The 25,419-nt window shown below is 38.3% G+C and overlaps 1 protein-coding gene across 1 annotated transcript in view; it reads left to right on the forward strand.

The window, feature by feature from the left end:
* The window catches only part of LOC140236839 (5'-3' exoribonuclease 2-like), a 100,810-nt gene that overhangs the window by 72,704 nt on the left and 2,687 nt on the right, over positions 1–25,419 (forward strand). Inside the window, exons 32-33 of the mRNA XM_072316779.1 lie at positions 7,557–7,836; positions 23,337–23,500. Of these exons, the coding sequence (XP_072172880.1) occupies positions 7,557–7,836; positions 23,337–23,500 (444 nt within the window). The remainder of the gene's footprint in view (positions 1–7,556; positions 7,837–23,336; positions 23,501–25,419) is intronic.

Raw genomic sequence — 25,419 nt, forward strand, 5'->3', positions numbered from 1 at the left:
TGGTTTGCTCTTTCATATTTCAAAAAGCAATTGGGAACCTGAAGTCCCATCTTAACTAAAACTATACAGTTCGTTTAACCCCTCCTTTCTCATTTCTATTTTTTTTTCTCTCTCTCTTTGTACTTTTCTGTTTGTTTTGCTCTCATTTCTCATTCAGAATTGTTCATGCCACTCTAGCAAACCATATTGCAGTTTCACCTCAACGATTACGCTTGCATGCTACGTGCGGGCACTCCATCGACGTTGAGTGTGATTTATGAATCATGGCATGTCACTGGTGATACTCCACGAAGAGCAATTACAGACGGGGAGCATTCAATCTATCTCTCTGGAAATATAGAGACAAATTGATCATGTGTTGCTGTTTTCATGTGCAACACTTCCTTAAATTTCATATATATATTTTTCCCCCCGCGCAGAGTTATTCTGAAGATACATGTAAACATACCAGGTTGTGTGTTGGCACAATGCCATGTACGCTGTCATCGCTTATCTTGTCAGTGACAGGCCCCTCCCCCTCCCCCCTAAGAAGAAGAAAAAAGCTGGCCTGGAATTGATCCCAAGCGGAAGAGGGATGCAGTATCTATAGCTATCTCAATGAGATGATGATACTTGTGTACTGATATGACCCTTATGCAGCTAGGTGCTCTTCTCTAGAGGAGCAAAGACAGAGGTACAGACATACAGACAGACTGACGGATGGACAGAGAGGATATGTTACAGATAAAGCACCAATGTATATCTATCTACAAGTATCTATGTGTCTATCTATCTATCTATCTATCTATCTATATATATATATATATATATATATATATATATATATATATATATATATATCAGTCTATCTATCCTATACATATATTTGATTCAATGAGCAAAAACAGACAGACAGACATAAAGAAAGAAAGAAAGAGAGGGGGATAAGAGCTATGATAGCATTGGGGGTGGGGGTGGGATAAAGGGCTGGACTGAAGTGAGAGAAAAATGAGTGAAAAGTCCTGAAATGCCAGCAGCCCGCCCGGGGCCAAGCCCTGAAGTGGGCATCCTACAGCCGAAGTACGTATGTCTGGTCTGCTTGCAGGGACAGCGGTCTCTTAAATAGTCTCCCTCACTGCAGAGAGCCGATCAAGGGGCTATGTAGGACCCTCATCTAGCTGGGAGAAGAGGGGTTGGGAGGAGCAGGGGGGGGGGGGGGTGGTGAGTTACAGGGCTTGTATCGCCCAGGTTATGAACCAACTCAACAGTGAAGTGCATGTACAGTCATGGCAGTGGTGGAGTGGTCGTCTGGATGGGGTACTTTGGTTTGTGTTGAAAAACACGCTAGTGGCAAGATTGTGAGAAACATCTGAAGGATGATCAAAATGGCGGAGATGGTAGGAGATAGAAGGGGGAGAGAAGGAGAGATGGTCTTGAGAGTTAAAATTGGAGTTAGAGACCAGGGACATGTATAGTGTCATTGTGCCGGCATGGAGAACTCCTTCACGCGGGGGACGGAGGGCCGTTGTTGGGGGTGAGAGCGAGAGAGCGCGAGAGGGAGTGACAGAAAGTAAAGAGTTTTGAGATAAAATGAATATGAGGAGGATGGTTATTGAGCCAGGGTGAAGTATGACTGGTATGAAAAAGGCACCGGAGAGCCTGAGTAGGCATGACACAAGAGTGGCCGGTGCATTTTGGAGGGCTCTATAGGCTGGGGTGAGAGGGCGGGCGGGCGGGGAAGGAGGGAGACAAGACCGAGAGAAGAGGTGTTGAAAAGCTTATGCTAGGTCTCTTTTTTTTTTCTCCCTCTATCTCTCTCTCTTTCCTCATCTTGTATGTGTAAGTGTGTGCGTGTGTGAGTGTGTGTGTGTGTGCGTGTGATGGTAGAGTAGGATGTGATATAAATGGCGATAGCATAAGACACCACACCTGCAGACACATTGGGAGTTGCTTACTGAGTTGTGATGCGTATTAACGGCAGCCATTACAGAGAGTTCTGGACAAAGAAAGCATGGGATTCTATGCTGGATATATAAAAATGCCAAGGATAATTCAAAGAGACCAGACCAGGACCTAGAACTGTGTAGCAGCCATGAAGCGCAGGTATGGTGCGAGTCAGCCATTGGTGTCCGTGTATTGTAGGAGGTTTGAATCATGAGGGTGCTGTTGGTACAGCAACCAAACTTAGGTCTGGTCTCAGCGGAGTGTAGGACCGAACAGAGGACTAAAGCGGAGTGTGGAACTTAACGGTATTTCTGGCCTAAGCGGTAGTGTAGGGAGGGAGCTGGGTATTGATGTATATACAGTCTGAATATCGTATGTGATCCTTAGTCCCCCGGCACAGTGCCCTTCTAGGGACTGAGTTGTACAGCCCTCATACAGTGTTGGACTAAACATGCACTTTTTTGGGGAAAAAAGAGAAAGCATTTGGAAAGGGAGTAACATTCGTTGCAGAGAAATTCTGAGAAAAGGGCTACACGTAGTTAGTGATCTGTATCCTTACTGGTATGAAAGTGAGCATGGAGGAACCATCTTTATACCAGTTTTGCAGCTTCGGGGGGTGGGGGGATACCCATAGGCTGACAGCATTCTCAGAAATCGTTCTATTGTTATCAACATTGTCAATACTTCAGTGTGTGTGTGTGTGTGTGTGCGTATGTCTTTCTGTGTGTGTGCATTTGTGTAGGCATATGTGAACTGAGGAGCAGTTGGTTGTGGCAAAAGCACATTACTACACGTGTGATGTAAATGGAGAGGAAACAAAGGCAGGTCGATGTGGATGGTACATCACGTAGCACACTCCGTCTGTCCGTCCATATGTCTCTGTGATCCCAAGGACCTTTCCCTGGATCATCTCTCATATATTACCAATTGGCTATCATATGATCACCATGACAACAGCAGGTCACAGCCAATCAGCTGCTGAGATGAGAGATGTTACTAATGGTGGTGCTGCATTTTTTTTTTCTTTTCTTTTCAAACCTTGTGGGCCTGATTGATGCATAGTTATGTTGCCAAAAATAATCCAGAATTAAATACAGTTAAACTCGCCTAAGTCGACATCGCATATGTCGAATAATCGCGCAAGTCGATGATTTTAAAAAGTCCCGATTTTTCCCCATTGACTTACGTGTAATAATTCACTCACAAGTCGAATTTTGTAAGTCGAATACTCGCCTAAGTCGATGAAATTCCAAGAACACTTTCACGGAAAAACCATTAAATTCACTGTGCCTAAGTCGAATAAGATTTTATTGTGCAATAAATCACTGTCAAAATCACGAGACGCCAGTTTTTGTTTACACAAGAACTAGCCCGACCAGACAGGTGACAAAAAATGATCTAAAGTATCAAAATTCAAAGCGATCGCATGCGATTGTTGAACTCTCTTCGTGTTTGGAGGTCCGCTTGCTGGTAGCGGGTACAGCCCTGTCGCGCTAGCGCTACGTACGTACGCACAGCGCGACTGGGCTGTGTATAGTCTGTGTATGTTTGCAGTCTGCGCTGTGCAGTGGATGGATGAAGCTGCTGAGTTTTCAAAGCGGAAAGTAGGGGGAAAGTTACGGGCACAGGTAAATCAGAAGTACACCTCTACACGCATTTCAAGCCACGGTATGGGAAACTGGAATCAATCACTGCTCAAATATCGTTCATATTCACTTCCCCAAGGTTTAACGAGGGTGTAAAGTAATCCGACCTGTGCCAATGCTAATGCACTGTCCATGCAAAGTAAGCCGTTGCCCTGCCGGGCGACCCGTGCTGTGGCACACCTCTCCAGCTCTCGGCTCCAGAGTAGACAACATACATGTACATTATACATAATGTACGTGTGGTGCGACTGTTGTTAAGTCGATTTTTTTCGACTTACGCACAAGTCGAAACTCGCCTAAGTCGATGTGTTTTGCTCAGTCCCGAGAAGATCGACTTATGCGAGTTTAACTGTATCTGAGATGGCTGAGTAGAGATACTGTAATACATAAAAGCAGCCTTCAAAAACCCACCCAACCATCTTTTATGTTTGGGGGTTGGGATGATGTAAACTTCAAAAATTGGTGTCTCTTTTAAATAATTGGAAGAGTTGCACAGTTTGTTGGGTGGTTTTTTTTTGTGTGTGTGTGTTGTGCTTTTGCAAAGACTGACAAGTCATATTAGCACATAAATGCAGAACTTTTCTCTGAAATGGACTAGAAATTGAGGTAGTCATAGACTTTCAACAAATCTTTGTTGAAGTGTGCCATTTGAAGGAGGATATTATGTTTAACACTGTCCTGTTGAGGATTGCCAATTTCCCTGCTTTGATAAAATAATTATTTTTTTCCTAGTTGGAAAAAAACAAAACAAAACAAAACCTCAAAAGAACATGTGTTCTCAACCAAAACAGATTTTGTGTGGAGAGTATGGATGTGTGAGAAATATGCTATAAACACATTAGTGGCAATTCTGTGCTTGAGCGTCAAAAGAAGACCCTTCTTCTGTGGAGAAAAATAAAGAAAGAAAGGAAAACAGAAATGGAGGAAATGTTAACCTTACAGAATGGCAGTCCTGTATTAAGCATTAAAAAAATACACCAGTGACAGAGCACATGAAACATAGTTCATACAATATTTGTGTGTTTCTTCTTACTTATTCATAGTATGTTATTGTGTTCAGCTTTTGTTCACTTACATACACACACACTCACATGCACACACATACACAAACACATGCAGGCACACAAACACATGCACACACATGTACACATATGCACACTTACTATTGCATTTTCACCGGGTACACGCCCCCTCTTTAATTTTTTTTTTTTTTTTAAGACAAAAGAAATAAAAAGAAAAAAATGGGGGCGCATGCGCCCCCTTTAATTTTGTAAAGGCACCCCCTCATGGAATTCCTGTATCTCCCCCTGATGTATGTATGTATTAATATTCTTGTGTAGATAGATCAAACAGTATATATTATACGTATATATAACAATTTGTGATGAAGAATATTAACATGCTATAGGATGATGTGGCATTCAAACTCTTGGTAAATGTAAGAATGCCTGTACATGCTTACCACAGTTTCTTATCATAAAATAAGTAAAATGCAATCATATATTGGCCTGAGGAAATGAAAATTGTGTAGCTATTTAGCATCATGTGCTTATTTTTCTTCAGAAAATACCTCCCCAAATATGAAATTTTGTTACAAGTTGACATTGTTTATATCTTACAATGTACCTCCAGCAGAATGTACTCAAGACTTGCCCTAACAGGACCCTGACAGGGCTGAAATAAACTGAAGTCTTGTTCCTATGAAATCAAGATAGGCTGTGTTATTTACTTGCTGTGTAGATCAGAGGAGCAGGGCTGAATTTGTAGTCTTAATTTTATCTATCAGTGGCCAGTGGCAGTGACTATTAAATGACTATCATAAGACAACGGAAACAAATCACGAGCTTGACATTTCATGATATAAGTGTCATGTTACAGCTAATCCCATCCAGTGTTTGGGTTATTTTGATTCAGAAATGATCATCTTTTTCTTGTTAAATTGGCAACTCCAAATTTTACTGTGTAGCCAGCATCAAAGTAAGACTAGTTGAACTGATTGAAATCATGACACTTGCACAAAATTATAAAAAAAAAGAACAACAAACATTTGCCACCTTGAGGGCAAATTATTAACTTTTAGCTTCTGTAATATGTTGCCAATTTTACGATAATTTATAAATGTAGTGATTTACAGGGTTTTGATCAGTTTGCAGTTGAGAAATAGCCAAAGGTAGAATTAACAAAGTGGAACTCAAATTGAAGTTTTTATTTTTGGAAGTACCATCAATACCTGGTGAAAATTGTTATAAAAAGGTATGGTACCATATCACAGAACTGTGGTGTCTGAAGCCTAGCGAGATTTTACTCGACAATTGGGCAAGTACATTGTAAGTTCTGATGGTAATATGAGGGGAAACAGAAAAAAAATCTTTTCAGAAGAAAGCCATTTCTGTGTAGAATTTGTTTGCATTGAAAAGTTGTTGTTATCTGTGAAGGCGAACTTGGCATGATTGCTAACAAGTCCAGAAAGCAACCAACACACCACATATGTAACTATTGTATGGGCAAGGAGCCGATACAGTGCTGGGCTGTTGATGGCTTGGAGCAGCATTAGATACCGGCCGTTCTGATGCCAGAGCCAGCCCACAAGTAGCTAACTGAGCTAGGAGAACATGTGTACTCGAAATCAACACATTATGGCAATGCAATAGAGGGGGGACATGTTGTGTATGCAGCGCAATCCCGTTGTGACTCGACTCAGATTAAAAACGCACAAACGATCAGGTGATCAGGAGAAAAAAAAATAGTGACAGGAAAAAATGACATTGATTATCATGGCTGTTGACTGTTGACATGTTGTGAAATTTGAACCAAATCATTGAGTCACATGCATCAATTGTTGTCTGTCTGTGGATAACACAGAGAGTCTGCATATTTATCATCTTCCCCCTCCCCTCTACCTCTCTCCCCTCCCCTCCCTCCCCCCTCCCCTCCCCCTTCATGGCGCCATTGATGTGAATCTCTTCATAGTCTTTGAGATACACAGTCAAGCCTGTCTGTAGTGGCCATCCAAGGGAGATAAAAGTAGTGGCCATTTAAGACAGGCGGTTGCTGTGGACAGGTTCTCCGAAATTTCATGTGTATCCCATATGTGCGCGTGTAGAGGCTCATTCGGTCAAATTTATTTACTGAATTTAATCATTTTGTTTATTATACAAATTTTCTGTGTTTGGTTTTGGAGCGTGGGTGTAAAATAATCTACTCTGTGTCTATACCTGACTACAATGTATGTGCAGCATACTGCATACCATCACATATCAAGTGGCATGGATTGTGGCTTGTGCAGAATTGTGATGAAAATTTATGACTATTTAGATTCATAGTAAATCACAGCTGGTGCAAACCCCAGAGTACCAGATGGGAAAAAAAAAACCAAAAAACTTCAACTGCCTTAGAAAGGGCAAGTGAAAAAAAAAAAAAGTTAGCGTGGAGCCCTGTCATAAGCCTCAAGTTGTGCTATTTCAACTGCTGTGGATATCAACAATGTACAGCAGAATAAGACATGCCAAGCTGTTTATATTTTCATTCTAGATGCTAGTTTGGAAAAGGGATTTTGAATTTCAGTACAGGTTACAAGTGAATTGGAAGTGAAATCATGTTATGATTTTCCTGTGCTGTGATATGACAACAAAATGAGTGAGAATGTTGATGACAGTGCATACTGTAAAACAAGGAATGTTTGTGTGCATTAATTTTGCAAATTTCGCAAGAGCCAAGATTCGTGAAATTAATATGCACACGGAAGTCCTTGTCTACACTATTTGCATTGAATGCCAGTGGCAATTAGCAAAAATTCCATGCCGCGAAAAAGGCCATCGGCTCCAATTCGTGAAAATTTCATGCCGCGAATATATCATGTTTTACAGTAGTTTTTTTTTTTTTTTTTTTTTTTGTGAGAATTTTACATCATCTCTCAATATTGGAATGTGTCTAATGAGCTACTCTCTCTGTTTTCCTCTATCTTTGCTACCATTTCCCTTGTCTCAGGGGTGCGCAATCCAACCAAGGATGGGGGCGCAACACGCAATCTCAGGGACACGCCTACCAGCAGAACCAGCAGCGCAACTACTCCCAGGGCTACGGGGGCCGTAGCGGGGGTGGTGGCGGTGGACAGTACGGTGGCTACAGGCAGCAGCAGGGAGGCTACGGGGGCGGTGGAGGAGGAGGAGGTGGCTATAACTCGCAGCACTCCCAGCAGTACGGCAGCGGGTATGGCAACCAACAAGGGGGCAACTATCAGGGAGGCGGCAGGTACTCCGGCTGGCCGGTAAGAGTCCTCATGTGCTCTGAATCAAAAAAAAAAAAATCATTAAAAAAATCATTAAATAATGTTGCATTACATTCCATTTCCTGTATGAATGCATGGATAGTAGTTGAAGTTGGATATGTGATGTACCTCAAAGTTCTGGTACAAACAACCTGTGATGTGAGTTCTTGTGATGCTGATGTTTTCTGCCATTTCTGTTTCCAAGAATATGTCTGTCTGTCTTTGTGTGTGTGTGTGTGTGTGTGAGTGTGTGTTTGTTTTTGTGATTGTTTTTATGAGTTTGTTTATGTCCTTTATTTAGAAGGCATGTGTTGTCGAGTCATACATTTATTTCCCCATGAATATTTCTTACTGAATGAACAGATATTGATTGTACATTCACATCCATATTTTTTTTTCTCATTTTTTTGTATTATGTTCCATCTGTCATTCATAAAACAATAACATATAATATTACTCATGGCAACAAAATTGTAGAATTTCATCATTAACATAATGCAGCAATATTTTTTTTTTCTCATATATACGATTTTGCACATTTTTATCAATGAAATAAAAAGGAAAGTTTTCTCATTCTTTCGTTAATTGTGCTCTCTTAACTACCCATGACCACCCTTCCCAGAAATTTAATATTACATTTGTAGTACGTGCCCGGCGATCCGGTCCATAGGTTGGGATACTTCCCGCCACTTGCTTTTATTATAGAACTTGAGTTTCGAGGGGTTATTTGCACCCGTAGAAGTCCATCAGTTGTCTTGTTGTCCCTCACCCCCCCCCCCACACACACACACACATTTCCACCCCCGCAGAGTAAAAAAAACTAAAACGAATATTCAGGGAAAATTACGCTTATGAGATTCCCCGAAAGTTCTGCCCACAGATTCTTCCCGTCGAAACGGGGAGTAAATTTGACACTATGACTTTGATATTAATTACCCACTGCTCTTGCATCCATGCAGGCACCCGAAGGAATCCATGGCTAGTCTCAAGGCCTCGCTTTTTCTTTTTTTTTTTCATTCCTATTTCTTTTCCCACGTTACTGTACGAGCTGAAATTTTCGCGCTGGTTTTATTTTCGCGAATTTCGCGAATTGCCTTTGAACCGCGAAAATAACAACACGCGAAAATAACATCGCGCGAATAACTAAGTTTAGGTAGACCCACGCAACCGGGAAACTAACAACACGCGAAAATGTCCGCCAAGTAGCAATTCGCGAAAATATCTGTACGCGAAAATTTCAGCTCGTACAGTATGAGAGAAAAATGAAATATTTTCGTCTTCATTTGCTCCCTCCTTTTTGTTTTTAATCACCAAAACTTGGTTTGATAGATCATCCGTTTATCTGCTTCAGACTATACATCATCATTGTCATTATCATATTATTATTCTTATTGTTATTATTGTTATCATTATTATTATTGTTGTTATTTGGGGAGGGGATCATAGTCATTAGGTTTTATAAGTGTTAGGCACCCGTGGGAACCCGCGGGTCTCAGGGCTTCGTATTTTTTCTTTAATATTTCTTCAACCACATTATGAGAGAAGAAATACACAAAAAATATTTTCGTCTTCATTTGCTCCCTCATTTCTGTTTTCATCATCAAAACTTGGTTTGATGGATCTAGAACCACCCGTTTATCTCATTGATACTGTTAATTGCTTTTATTCATACTATCATTATCATTATTATTGTTATTATTATTGTTGCTATGATTTTGTGGGAGGGGAGGTCATATTCATTAGGTTTTATTATCATTTTATATAATTAATCGACATGGGGATGAATCAAGGGAATAAGGAAAAAAGTGTATGGGTCAAGGAGAGTGAATATCTTTTTTTCCATCATGTCAAGGTTACTCTACGACTGATAGGCAGTTAAAATAACTTCATTATCGTTGATATTTCATTTTGAACATTGAAACAGTCCAGCACCTGTTTGTGTCTCTTCCGCCCACTCTTAGTTATGGATCATAGCACCCCCTCCCCATTCATTTGCATTGGCCCATTGTATTATTATCATTATTTCAGTGTATCATTGTTATTGTTGTTATTGTTATTACTAACATTATTATTATTAATTATTATTATTATTTAGGGGAGAGGAGAGAGCAGAGTCATAATATAGGGATGATCAACCAAAGGAGGCAGAAATGTTAATTTGTTAAGAATTTAGAAATCTGTTTCCACCATTTTTCTGCTCTTGATAAAAAAGCTATTCTGAAGACAATCCTGCGAAAACTGTCCAAACCTGCTTCGCTGCACTAACATACGTAATCTTGTGCTGAGCAGGACTACTTCATATATCGATAGACCCCTAGTGTTTTTGTTGCTATTGTGCTGAGAGAAATAAAATATTTTTGTCTTCATTTGCTCTCTTCTTTTTCTTTTTATCACCAAACCTTGGTTTGATAGATCATAGAACTACCCGTTTATCTGCTTCAGACTGTACATTATCATCATTATTATCATCATTATTGTTATTATTATTATTGTAACTATCGCCATCATCATTATGATTATTATTTTATTTTTATTATTGTTATTATTATTATTATTATTATTATTATTATTATTATTATTAGTATTATTATTATTATTATTATTATTATTATTATTATTATTATTATTATTATTATTATTATATTATATTATCATTGTAATCATCATTATTATTTGGGGAGGGGGAGATCATAGTCATTAGGTTTAATAAGTAGGCACCCGTGGGAATCCAAGGGTCTTAGGACCTTGTATTTTTTCTTTACTATTTCTTTTCCCACGTTATTGGAAAAAGAAGAATATTTTTGCCTTCATTAGCTCCCTCTTTTTTATTTTTATCAACAAAACTTGCTTTGATGGACCATAGAACCACCCATTTTATTTCCACTTGTAACTTAAAAAATAGGCGGTCGGCAAAGCGAGGTTTTCCCCCACGTCCGCTCATCTTATGAATATTTATGATCATCGGCAAGGTCGATCGGCAAGGACAAAGTTTGAGTGGATATAAAGCCGTCCAAAACAGCATGGGTACAATGATACCTGACTTGAGAGTAAGCTCAATGACGTACCTGAGCTGCATAGTATCCTGCAGTTGTGCAAAATACAATAAAATAACAGCATTCGTTGTTTTCAATTGTTCACGCCAATGGCGAACTGTACGTAAATGCCCTGTACGACCGCGCTGTGTATTACCATATTATGAGAGTCCATATCACACGCACGCAGATAGTGTTTCGTGAAAACGTCTTCAATACATACACAGGCACAAGCCACACACTGGCATACCCGTACCGTGAGTACATTGTGTGCATGCGTGCGTGTCCGCCGGAAGATGACAGAGATTTTGCCGCACCCTATCATCTTTAGTATCCCCCACTGTCTCTGCAAGCTAAAAGATGGACGATCAAGAAAGCAGGAGTCCAGCGCAGAATTTGGTGAATATTAAAACGCTCGGCTCTTTCGTCACGCACAAAAATGCATCATGCATCTATCTAATTAATTTTTCTTTTTCGTCCTCGACGTCGACAAGGAGAAGGAGCGCAGATGAAACCCGCGCCGTTTGATACAGGATAGTCTCCCGCGGCCGACGGCACCAGTCGCAGCGACCCGAAGCCGCCGGAGATAGAAAAACCAGCAATGCTGGAATAAAACAGGAAATACATAAGGCCGCGACAACAACAACAACTTTGCCTTTACATACACCAGAATTATGAAAAGGAAAGTAAAGATATTAGGAAGCCCATACCTCCTCCACCATCCCCCCATGGTAAGTTCCTCTACCCCTATTGAACATAAGGCAACCTTAAAACCCACAAAGCTAAATGTACGTCCACCTTCCCACCCTATTAATGTCCTATTTACCCCTACCTCCCTTCTTACTAGCATGCTGTGACATGATGGATAAGACTCCAGACTCCCAATTGGAGGACCCCGAGTTTGATTCCCATCCAGTGCTTACTTCCTTGGACAAGATGTTTTTACCCACCATGTCCCTCTCGACCCAGGTATATGAATGGGTACCTGGCAATGCTAGGGTAATAATAATTGAAGAGCCCTCTGGTAGAGCAGTGGCAACACTGAAGAGGCTACCCTGGATAAAGAAGAGTAGACCATGTTATTATTATCTGCCGCAATCCTGTAAGAATGATATGGGCTAACTCACCTTGAAACATCAAATCATCATCTGCTTATCACAAAGATACCGTCTGGGATGGGGAGAGGAATAGAGAAGATTATAGAAGAAATTTACAGCAAAGTCTTTTTTGTTTTGTTTAGTTAATATATATTCCCACTTTGGTACAAACGTATAGGTGAATTCCTAATATACATGTAACTTGTTCAATTGCTTTTTTCTTTTGCTCCTCAATTGATTCCAAAACAAATTACTTTATTTTAGTTTTGGTTGGTTAGGTACTGTGATTTCTAAATCTGTAAATTATATATTTCAAAAAGTAATAATCATATTAAACAAACTTAATTCTGCCTGAATTTCCTTTCACAACCTGAAATATAACACTCCAATGTAATTCCTTGATTTCTTGCAGATTAAAGAGTGAAGTTACAGCCTGCCAGAGTTGTTTAACTTTTGGGCAGTTCAGAAAAACATGCACATACGACTCTTCTGTCTGATTACAAGAGGAGCATAAATTGATTTGCGTCAAATCTGAATTAAAAAACAAACAAACAGCTACTTATATGTGTATATTACCATGTGAGAGTACATGTATTCAGAATCACACACACACACACATGATGCACAAAAGATCATCAGGGGATGAAGATGCTATGCAAAAGCTGATTTAAAATGAACATATTCTTTTTAATAGATTTTTTTCTTGTTGATGTAGTGACAAACTTTGACCACAAACCAAGATCATATTCAAAGAACTGGGAAGCATCATATTTTTTGATCATGATAGTTTTTCATTGAGGGGAAGTGCTAGTAGCCTTTTATTCTTTTATCCCCCTCCCATTTTTTTCCCCTCTAATTTCGCCCAAAGGTATCATTTCCTACTTGGACAACCCTCATCAAATTTCAGTTCACACCACTCATGCGCCAAGGTACCGGGGCACTTTTGAATTTCCCGAGCAACACCCAAGGCAAATCTTTTGTAGTTGCTTGTAAATGGGAGCGACTGTGGTGTGAAAATTGTTTAATTGAGTACTGTGATGTACAGGAGTCCCGTACACTGTCCTCCAAAGTGCTATAAATATCAGTCCTGATCAAGAACTCTCTCTCTCTCGCTCTTCTGTGTGGCATTTGGAAAATTTACCTTGTCATGGGGTAACTCTGGTAAACTGGCAGTGGTTGAAGCAAAGAAAAGTGCAAATTGATATCATTTGGCTAAAAGGAATGCACAATGCATAATTGTTTTGAAAGTTATGATGCTTTGACTTGACATTAATTAATGTGCACAAATGTTTAATTCTTCTATATGCTCCAACATCCTAAACTTCAAACAAAGCCAATATGTCAAACCTGTGTTAGTCTCATATTGTGCTTTACCACTTTTTTGGATGACAGTTATAAGCTTGGAGGTGCAGGACTTAACTAGGTTTTCTCTAATGATGGGTCGCACATAATGCTTTTTACCCCTTCATCTTCTAATTTTATCTTTTCACCCTCCCGACACCTGCTTTACAAAATCATGACAAGTAGATGGGCTCGGGAAGTGTAGAAAACGGACTAAACTAGGAAACACAATGCAACAGTTAACAAAGAAAACAAAAAAGCATACTGTAAAACCAAAAATGTTTGTGTGCATTTTAATTTTGCAAATTTCACAAGAGCCAAGATTCACAAAATTAAAATGCATGTAAAAGTTCTTGTCTGCACTGTAATGCATTGGATGCCACTGGCAATTTGCAAAAATTTCATGCGCAAAAAAGGCTGTCGGCTCCAATTTGTGAAAATGTCATACCACGAATATATCTGGCTTCACAGTGAACAGGGAAGCCATCTGTTTTGGGTTTTTTTTAGCATTATTTAATACACTTTTTTTTCTCCAAATACTGCAGGTTTTATTGAAAATATTGTTGTGTGGTGTTGTTGTTTTTTTCAAAATTGTAGTTATACACATGTTTATTACAGGAAAAGTAAAAATACAGTGTTTTTTCTCCAAAAATACACCTTTCAGCCCTTGAAATACTGCAGTGGTGTTTTCTAGGTTTGCATCCCTGCACAAATGTTGCCACATTGACTTACACACTCAGCCCTCACAAAACCAGAGGCAGACTAATGCTGTCTGACTTGACCTTTCCCCATGAAACAATTAGAGAAATCTGTGGCCACACAGTGCATGGGTTTACTACCTGTGAAAACAGAAGTGGATCTCTAATTTCTCATCTCACCCTTTCGTGTGGCGATGTTAAGTGGTGCGACAAATCAATTTCCTTTTGCAAGCTGGTGAAATCAAAACTTCTCCTTGAAAATGGCTGGGCTGGGATTTTTCTATTTCAAGGCTGCCCTCAACTCCCCCCCCCCCCCCCCACACCCACCCAACCACCCACCTAACTGGTGTAAAGTGATAGCCCTTATAATTCCTCTGTAAAATTCAAGAACATTGCATATAAACTTGTTTTCTTTCATGTATTCTTATCTCTGGAAAGTGTGTCTGCATGCCCGGTGTGCGGGTACTCATGATACATTAATTTGGGTCAGATGAATAGAATGTGATATTTGCTCGATTCCACGCCTGTGATGTCTGCTCCTGTCCTCACACAACAAGAGATGCATTTTCATCCGATGGTAGTTGCTACATAGCGTAACATTACATTGTGTAACATTTAGGCATCTTTGAAGGAAAAGCCAGTGTTCATAAACTACAGTCCTTCTTTCAGTGTGGTATCTGCATGTAGATTAGTTTTATGAATGTGCATGGATGGTTGTGCTGAATAACTCCTCCCTCATCGCACCAATGAGAGGAAATTGTTCAATGAATGAAAGGTAGATATGAACAATGGAAGAGAATTGTCATACAAATAAAAGACTTTAAAAGAGCAAAAAAAAAAAAAAAACCTTTCAAAGTTTAGGATACAGAATCTAGACAAAATTCACAGATTAAATTGAAAATATAGTTCTGGTAAGGGTTTGAGAACCTGACTTGCACATTTCATATTTGCTTGCAATATATCGAAAGAGTCTACCAAGAAACTTCAAGTCTGGCTGATTCTATTTGCTGGGATGATGAGTTGTTTTGGAGTATTCTATTATTGTTAATTATCATTATTATTGTGATTATTATTATTAGTTTTACGATTATCATTATTATTATTATTATTATTGTTATTATTATTATTATTATTATTATGTTGTTGTTATTATTGTTATTATTATTATATTATTATTATTATTATTATTATTATTATTATGTTGTTATTATTATTATTATTATTATTATTATTATTATTATTATTATTATTATTATTATTATTATCATCATCATCATTATTATTATTATCATTATTATCATCATCATTATCATTATTATAAAAAATATTTCCAGTCCTTCATCAGTCTACCCTGTATACTCTCAAGTGATTTGTATGTGTGTGTGTGTGTGTGTGTGTGTGTGTGATATTTCTGCAGTTATTGAATTGATCAATTATCATTACACTTTACATAACTAGCTCTAAAAGATAATACAGGAATATTTATTTTTTTTTTTTTAGAGATATGCATAGAAACACTTCTACCAGCTAAGAATAAATAAAAACAGCAAGCAATATTTACTGAAATTGGTCCAGTTTGAAAAATTAATTCTGTGAATGTTTCTACTCTGAGAGCATTGCATCATTATCATAATCATAATCATAATAATCATTATTATCGTCATCATCATCAATATCATTATAATCGTGTTTATAATTCTCAGTATTATTCTGTTCAGTAAAAAGATTATCTGCAGTACACAACAATATACTGTCATAGTGTTAATATGTATATGGATGGTAAATGTAATCAAATGAATACTATTGCAAAAACAAAACAAAACAAAAGAACCTTTTTAGACTTGCAATTTAACTTCATCCAACAAGTCTTTCTTCCCAACCTGTGGAGGATTCTTTGGAATACAAAAATCAGAAAGGAAGAAAAGGAAGAATTAAAAAAAAAAAAAAGAGACTAGTTTGTGGTGCACTTACATGGTGTACACTGTACAGTACTACTCAAGTTAAACTCATGGATAATCTAAGTTTTCTTTGCAGCATTCGTGGAGTTTGAAGAAAGTAATAGAGTTTTTTTTTAAAAATGCTGCTTTACCCCTCCCCCTATTTGAATTTGGAAGAAAAGCCATGATGTACCAGTTACTGTGGATAAAGTTAGATTGTAGATGGTAGTCATAAAAAGATACTAAAAAAAATCCCTGTGACTTCATCTGTCAAATAACCAAAACAAATACATGTACATATACTACTCGCTGTGCTTTGTTCAGTAAATGCCTAATCAGGTGACTATCAGATTACTTGATTGTCAACTTTTGAAATTTCTCCTTTTAAAATGTACATCAGAATTTTTTGACTGTATTTGCTAGTAATCAAAACAAATTTGAGTCTTCTCCCCCTAGTGATTGTGTCAAAAAAAGCTCTCTCCTCTGTCTATACTGTTTGAAAAGCAACAAACGTATGTTGGGGATATCCTTATCAAAATGCAATTTCACACCAAGTTTAAGTTGATTTTCATGGAGTATAGAACTGAGTAAGAGCAAATTTATATATAAAGATACTGAAGGTGTGGCATTACATTTTATATATATTGTCACAAAACTGGGTGATATTAGTAGCAACCACATAATTCAAAATGATATGGAAATTGATATTTGGCATCAGATGTCATAACATCTTCAGTCTCCCATCGTCCATCCTACACTATTTTTGAAAATTTTTATTAGATTTATGTCTTTTGACCAGATATCAAACACAAAAAATTTGTGTTTCCTGCCCATCAAAAATTTTGCTGCATTGGAAGAACCAGGCTTGACACTTAGGGCAGAGAGTAGTCATTGCTAAATCATTCACAAGTGTGTTTACGATGAATTTGTGCAGGAATAAGTTGGAGGGTGGCGATTTGAGGACATCATCACTGCAGCTGATTAACGCATGTAGTTTCAATCTATTGTCACTGTACGCAGAAAACATGTAAATCTTTAAGATTCCATAACTTTCCTAGTTCAAAAATCATGTTGGTGAAACTTCAACCCTTCTATTTGTCTTATTTTACTCTATGAAAATTAATTTTGACATGATGTGAAATTGCACTTTGAGTGGAGCACACCTTTGTAACTGTCGGATGCTGTTAGGACATCCACCTAGGCTTGAGGGACAGTATTTTCTTTTCTTTTTTTAGGAATTGAATGCAGTTTTATTAATGTAAAGTTTGAAAACACAAAGGAAACTGCAAGTAAACTCCTCCATTGGTGCATCACATCGAGGTTATACTGTAATAGTTATTCACTTCAGGAGCCATTTCAATTCAATTTAGTTCATTTTCATATTAAAAGAAGATGAATTAGAGAATCACATGAGAGAATTACAAAGGATCTTGAGTTCAAGCCATTTCAATTCAGTTCAGTTCATTTTCATTTTTCAAAAAAAAAAAAATACATGATTGAATGACAAATGATCTTGAGTACACATTTATTGGCTGCAAAGTAACAATCAGAAAGGATACAGAAATAGAGAGCATGTAAACATAGTTTCAAACCAGTTTCCATTACCACGGATAAGAGGTAAAGTCCAGAAAATCTATTCCTTTTTTGTCGTGCCCACCAGAGGTGCGGGGAGACTAAGGGATTACCTGCGGCGTCTGTCCGTCCGTCGTCCATCCGTAGCGCTACAAAAACTTGAATAACTCTCTACTGAGGACTTCAATTTCAATCAAACATGGAGGGAAGAGTGGTCATGCAAAGTTACACATTTTACCAAACATGAAGTACACCTCAAGGTCAAAGGTCACAGGAAGGGGTCAATGAACTTCCGGGAGTTAGAAAATATATTAATTTCTTCTACATGAATGGGCGAGACACGTTTTGGCACTTGCCTTGTTCTGTCACGAGCATTGAAACGCTGCATGTATAGAATTCTTGGATAACTGGAACCAGCATAGACTGATGCTATGCAGCAACTTCTAGTACTATTCGTGTTATTTTTTTTTTCTTAATCTGTTGATGAGGCACACATCTAAATTCCATCTGAACAGGTAATTTATTTCATTTCTTTAGCACAAAAAGTGAGGTAATTACAAATGCTGCTGAATATAGCAGCATTTTTAGAAAATCAAGCAATTCCAAGGTTCATTTTGTAGTGCAATTTCTATCCACCATGTGAAATTGAACTTAATCTTTTACTTTCTGAGCAAGTTAATCTTTATAATTCAACTGTTTTGAGCTTCATGGTATCTATTGCAAGTTTGAAATAGTGTTCAAGTTCTTGTAAATATCACTCTCATGAACAATTTTGGATGGAGAAGTATCTGTTTGAATGCACCAGCTTGTTTAATCATTCCATTGTCCTCCCCCCTTTCTTTTAAAGAATCACAAAGAAATGTACGATTAACAATCAAAGTCCCCTCTAATTTCCTCATAGGGCATGACAAAGGTGGATGAAATTGAAACAGTTGGTTAGTAAAACAGCTGTTACAGTAGTGGCAAAAGGGACAGTGACTTCACACATGCTGGTGGGTGTACTCTGGTCTCCATCACTTCTTATAAGCTGACCTATGCAGGAGTCTGATGGACCAGCAACTTTTCGTCATTGTCGCGAATATACGGCGTGTTCTCGTCATACTCGTGCGGGAGCGGACGGTTGTGGGTGGTATCTGTTTCTGAATTTTTTGAGGGTAAGGGCTGAGATTTCAGGAGTATCATGTTGTGCGCACCTCAGGGTCACCATTGATTTGACAAAAACAGTCACTATCTTTGCGCAGGCAGTGGTTCCAGCTACCCGTAAAACAAGAAAGAAGAAGATACTCTCCCTGTGCTACTCATGCCTATCTCTTCGAGGTGATGTGCATGGTTGAGTATTCCTGAGGAAATCAAATTAATGTGATCCTCATTAAATTTGTGGTTAAAGCACGCAGACTAAAGTATCAGCCATCCCCAGTCCTTAAACAGTACAAGTACATCACTGGGTCACATACATGACTGACATATAGATAAATAAATGTTCTTTTTTTTTCTTCTTTTTTGAAAAGGGTAATTTGTAATGATAAAAACATCACAAATATTGATGAGTTTTTTTTAATCAAAACATAAGGTGGATTCTCTTGGACATCACAATTTGGTTCATGTACGGTGTCAGTATGACCAAGGAGGTCGTAGCCTAGTACCTCCTTGGTATGACCTGGATGTACATAAAGGAAAGGCATTCAAATGATTTTAGGGGGTTGATGATATTATCGTTTTAAAAGATATGAAATTAATGGCTTTTCTATGCCGGTGATGTATACATGTATAATATGTAAATAGTACATTGTGCAGTGTGCAGATTTTCAGGACTTTAAACTCAGTGAAACTTACGCCGAAGTACCAACGTACGAACATTTTCTTTAGGTAAAAGGTATGGATTACCGCTGTCCACAAAATTATTAACAAGTGAAGTTTACCGATATTGATCCAGCATGAAAAAGGAGTGCTGTATACCTGATATGTTTTGCGATGTGTATGTTCTTTTTTTTTTTTGCACATTCCTCAAGTGAATTGATATTTCTAAAATTAACAACTTGTGATAATATTGCCTCCTGTAACACTGTGGACTATAGATAATGAGTGGGAAATTTGTAAATCATTTAGTAGTGCAGTTAAAGGGGATATTTTTGTTGCTGTTGTTGAGATGTACTCTTTTTTTGTAATTAAAAAAAAAAGAAAGATAACACTTTTTTTGTACACTGGATTATTATCTTTTATGGGGGGGGGGGTGGAATTAATACCCATTCGCCATAATGATAATTCTAGTTTGTACAATAATCCACCTGGTTTACACGCTCAATTTGAAATTGTATTATTTGTTTTCTTTTATGTTCAACTACTCCCTGATGTGCTTCCTTAAGTTGGTTGGAGAGGCCCAAGGGTCATAGTGATTTTGATTGCTTTTTTCCAACCCGGCTCCTTCGGGGAGCTCAACAGGGAAAGCCTGACACTTTGTTTTCTTGTGTTTTGCTTGTTTTATTTGTTTCTCTGTTGTCACTTGTATTGTTTTGCAATTGCCGAATAAATAATAATAATAATAATAATAATAATAATAATAATAATAATAATAATAATAATAATAATAATAATAATAATAATAATAATAATAATAATAATAATAATAATAATAATAATAACAACTTATATTTCCCTGAAAAGGATATACTCAATTATCATTTGGTCATTTTGGGTCTCAAACACTCATTAAATATATTTGCATATACAGTACCTATAAAACCAGAAACTTTCACTAATTGTAGCTGACAGCCTTTTGTTTTGCTGTATGAATCCTTCACAAATCGCAGACCATGAAAAAAATAAATGAATATACTACATGTATTGGATTGTGTAGACAAAAAATTCATGTGCATTTTACTTTCATGAATAGTCGCTCCTCTCAGAATTCGCTCAAGGTTCATGCACACAAAAATTTCTGGCTTTATAGTAATCGCATTTAACTTTCCAATTTTATTGTACCAGGTGCACCAAGTCAAGATTGAGCAAATAAATGATGGATAAAAAAAAATACCCTTTGCACTTTCGCTATAAGCAGAATTAGCATTCAGAAAGATAGTAATACATGATTTCAAGCCTGTCTAATATCCCATCAGTTTTATGTAGAGATCTGTAGCATTAAATGTTGGAGCACCACTTCTACAAAATGAGTTTCACCTGCCTCATTTTTTTTTTCACGTATGGGAAATGAAAGTATTCTTTCAAAGTTCTCCTAGGATATCAGTTTCTGTTAGATTTGTTGTAGTCTCTTTGTATCTTCAGTTAATTTCATTTTTTTTTTCTGTTACTCCAAGTTTAAAGGGTGTGTACAGTTCTGGTCGAGGTGAGGATTTAGCTTTTTACATTTTGCGAGACATTCAGAAACCACTCTATGAGATGTCAAAAACATGCAATTCTAAGGGGTATCAAAAGTTTGTTTGATGAAAATCGGTTTTGAAATGGCTGAGATATCCAAAAACAAGGTGAAACAAAGAGGTCCTAATAAAAGACGTGGCCTGTCGCCTTTTATTATTATCACTTTTTTGGATATCTCAGCCATTTGAAAATCAATTTTCATCAGATAAACGTTGAATCCTTCTTAAAATTACATGCTCTTTCATATTTCATAAGAGGTTTCTCATCATTTCACCTAGGAATGTTCAAAACATGAATCCCCACCTCAACCACTACTGTACAGTCCCTTCAAAGGGCCTCAATTGCAAATGCTTATTAGAGGTGTTTTTGTTTTTGTTTTTGTCAGTGGATGTTTTATTTTTAATATGAAATACATTTGAATGTGTAAGTGCCCCAAATTAAAAATTATCAATGAGTCCAAGTATCAGAATTAAAACATTGTGATGACTGTAATTTGTTTATGTGAGTCCTTAACTTTTTTGTTTTGCTTGCATGTCCTTGAAAATTGTAAGGAAAGGTTTGAAATAGTAAGATCAAACCTGCAGAGACACAGACAATACAAGTGAAAAAAATATGTGAATTAATCTAGCAAGAAGGGAGATGAATAAAAAAATTGTACCCTTTACAGAGAACATTTACAAGTGCACTGTATCGTAGTATGCCATGTACTGGTACAGTTGTGCCGGGACAAAAAAAAAAAAAAAAAAATGTCTCCCTTTTGTTTCTGATGAACGCACCATATGTACCATGGTCATTATTCATCATTGGTATGAAGCAATGTTAATAGCTCACATTCCATCCCATTCCAATGTTCATTGGAGAGTGTAGAATGAAGGCGGTTTATCTAGTGTGTGCACACAAGAGATGGGCTCGTGCAATGCAGCGATAAAAGATGCCTCACTGGATGGAGACAACAGGCAAAATAGTATGCGTTTGAGCGGATGGGCCGAATTTGAATTGAGAACACGTTTATTATTTATTAATCTTGTAGTAGGCAGTTGCGCCGCTTTTGGGGGCAATCAGTGTGTTGCGCCGGGTCTCAGGCATGCCCGGGCGCGGCAGTTTGAAGGGCCAATGAAATCGCGTTTCTCCCCAACCAGGAAGCGCACAAGTAGGTACTTCTCGCTGTGTATGCCATTAGCTACGCATCCCCACAAGTCCTTGAGACTCAAGAGCGAGCACTGGAGCGCTTTTATGCCCGTAAACCTACACCGGCAAATTGCTGTAATTACACTCCTGATTTCTCTCTACCATGACTACAGGTAATGTATCTCGAAAGGAAACCCCCCCCCCCCCCTTCCGATTTTCTTTCTTTTTTTGTGTGCCCTCCCTTCTCTGCTTGCTTCTACACTTGTGAGAAATCTGCCCCACCCCTTTAGTACACCCAACAGGTATTCCGAGCAGTGGAACGAAAATTACTTTTTCCCTTTTTGCAGATACTTGCATCGAAAACATACGATCTCTTCTCCGGTGGTGAATTGGGGAAAATAGAAGTTTAGATGGAGTGTTGTACGGCCGTGAGCAAAAGTTCCCGTAAAGCATGATTTTTTTTTTTTTTTTGTAAGGGGGGAAAATCTTTAATGAGACCGATTATAAACCCTGCCCCTCCACCTCTTATCGAGCTGCCTTCCGTCTGATTACTGGTATCTTGTCTTTGGTGAAAGGCGATAGGCTCTAATCCGAACTGGTTTCCTGCCAAACCGTCAGAGTCACCACTGCCTTCGTGCAGCCGGGACTCCGTGCATGTGCGTCGCCCCGCACGATCAGCATGTGCATATTCATGTCTTTTTTGGGGGGAGGCAAGCCAATTTGCTGTCACATCAGGCGTGAAAACGTCAGCGTGACTGGCTGTGTGAATTTGCAGTTGGAAAGAGAAAAAAAAAAGCCTTGCCAACAACAAAAACTCAAAACCGATAGAGAAAGACAGAATGAAAAAAAGAAAAGAAGGAAAATTGGGTGAACAAGGAGTGAATCTAGTGTAATCAATCACCTGACTTGTTCTGCCCTGTTACTCGCTCGTTGAGATGGATAAATCAATGAATTAGAAAGTATCTTTACACGTGGCCATGATCTGCTTCTTTGTCCGCATGCTTGAAATCTGAAATGGGATGTTCACTTTGCTCAAAGTGAGTACATATGAAAAAAAAAAAGAAACATTGCATAAATATGCATTATGAAAAACTAGATAACAGACTCACATTCATAAACACACGTATTTGCCTGTGATTGCATGCTTTTGCAAATGCTGGAAGAGTACATGAAGTATAAAATCAGGTGGTATCATGTGATTCGTTAAGCCGCTGCCTTTCATGTAAAACCGAACTATTACCTCAGATCAACACTTGGTCTCTCTGTAAAGGGGAGGATTCTAGATATTGAGATATCAATCTCCAATGTTACCCCTTCCTCCAGCTCCTGAGTCCTCCATCACAAACCCCTCCCTGCCATCCCCCCGCATCCCCATTGCCGTACTGCGTGTGTCCCCCTCTTCACGATGGGGCTACCTGGTATCGGATGTCGCGGCCCGGCAGCACGGAACCGCGACCAAAGCCGGGGCCTATTGTTGACGGCGACTGGTACAAAGACGATTTGCAAACATTGGGACTGGAGGCCGGCGGGTGCACTGATTCTCCGGGGAGGCCTTGTAATGGAATCCCACTTCCATGATATCAAATTTGCGGCTCACCCCACGTGGGCAGTCAGTAGATCAGTCCTGGCCCCTTCTTATCCCGCTCTGATGTTCTTGTCTTTTACACTCTTCCACTTTGCTTTTCATGTAAATATCGTGCACGTGGGCTGGTTTTTTTTTTTTTTTTTTGTCTTCTAAGTTGAGGAGGAATCGCATCCCAGCGTTTGATCGGGGGCAGGATTGTATTTTAAGCGCCTTTTCGGCGAGGGTGAAAAAAAAAGCAAAATAAAACCTAAGATGCTAGCATGCCCCAAGCCTCTCTCTTGGCCTCTTAAAATTGTTCAATATTTATGACCCTGCTGAATCATGTTGTTTGGGCAATCATAAATATTGAGCAAGTAGACGGTAGGAGAAGCAGCTAACTTCAGTCAAAAGTTTGAGGTTATTCCTTGTTTTTTTTTCGTGAGAATACGAATCTCTTGTCATGTTATGTTCTGGTGCTGCATTTTGGAAAATAGATTCCAAGAGATGCCAACTATAATGTTTGGCTCTATCTTGCATAAATGCATTTCCACTTGATAACAAGGTAAGAAAAATGTGGTTTTCAAATTAGAAATTTGCTTTTCTGACATTTTATTAAAGGGATGGTGTAGTATTGGTCAAGATGAGGATTCAGCTTTTAGCTTTTTGTGAGATACAATTGTACTTAAAAACCACTTGATGAAATGTTACAGAGCACACTATTCGAATAGGAATTCATAGTTTATTTGAGGAGAATCAGTTTTGAAATGACCTGTTTTCTATATTTGCTTTCCCAGTCTAGTAACCAAAATCTTTTTCTTTGGTTTGTTTTTTTTTGTTTTTGTTTTTTTTTTTAACTCTATGATATATTTCTAATTTTGCACTAGTGATTTTTATGATTGGCACAGAGCAGCAGCCATGGATACCTTGAGCATGTTTATTATGGAATACGGATCATGTGACTAAAAAGATTTACTTAATATTCAGGCTATTAAAGGACTTAGAAAGGGTAACTGATCTTCCCATCCTAAAGTGTCAATGTGTGAGAGCAGAGTGTGATAAGTATATCTGTATATTAACAAACTCCAGCTGTTCTCTCATTGTGGGTTTTTGCCGGGCCATTGAAGTGCAGAGCATGAGTGAGACATTCGTGGGAGAACTCGGGAGTAAGGTCCTTACTGATGTCACACTGCATATTTAAACCGCCTCGTCGGTAATCCAATCAGAAGTGTACCGTTAACTCTGCCAGTCCATTGTGTCAGTTAAAGCATGGGTAGGTCCATGGTTAAAGCAATTGGCATGGGGCAGGTGTGAATCGATGCTCACATCCTTAAAGGACAAGTCCACCATCATAAACATGTGGATTGAGTGAATGCAGCAATATTAGTAGAACACATCAGTGAAAGATTGAGGAAAATCAGACAATCCGTTCAAAATTGATGAATTTTTGAAGTTTCAGCACAGTCACTCCTAGAGGAGAAGACTACTACAGTTTGTGATGTCACATGTGTATGATGATATAAAGAAAATAAAAAAGAAAATTCTACCTATTTTCACTTTTCTCGCTTAACGAAAGAATGCTTGACTTGTCTCTTTCAGAAGGCAGGAGGAATAATATTACCCTTAACATATGTAACTGACAAGTAAAGAAATTTTGTACTTTTTTCATATACTTGAATTTTGTGAAATTCTCTTGATATTTTCCTTATTATATCGTTCTATGCATGTGACGTCATACACTGTAGCAGTCTTCTCATCCAGCAGTGACTGCACAGATACTTTAAAAGTTCATAACTTTTGAACGGATTGTCCGAGTTTCCCCAAACTTTCACTGATGTGCTCTAC

Source organism: Diadema setosum, chromosome 1 (assembly GCF_964275005.1).
Source record: "Diadema setosum chromosome 1, eeDiaSeto1, whole genome shotgun sequence".
NCBI classification, from domain to species: Eukaryota; Metazoa; Echinodermata; class Echinoidea; order Diadematoida; family Diadematidae; genus Diadema; species Diadema setosum.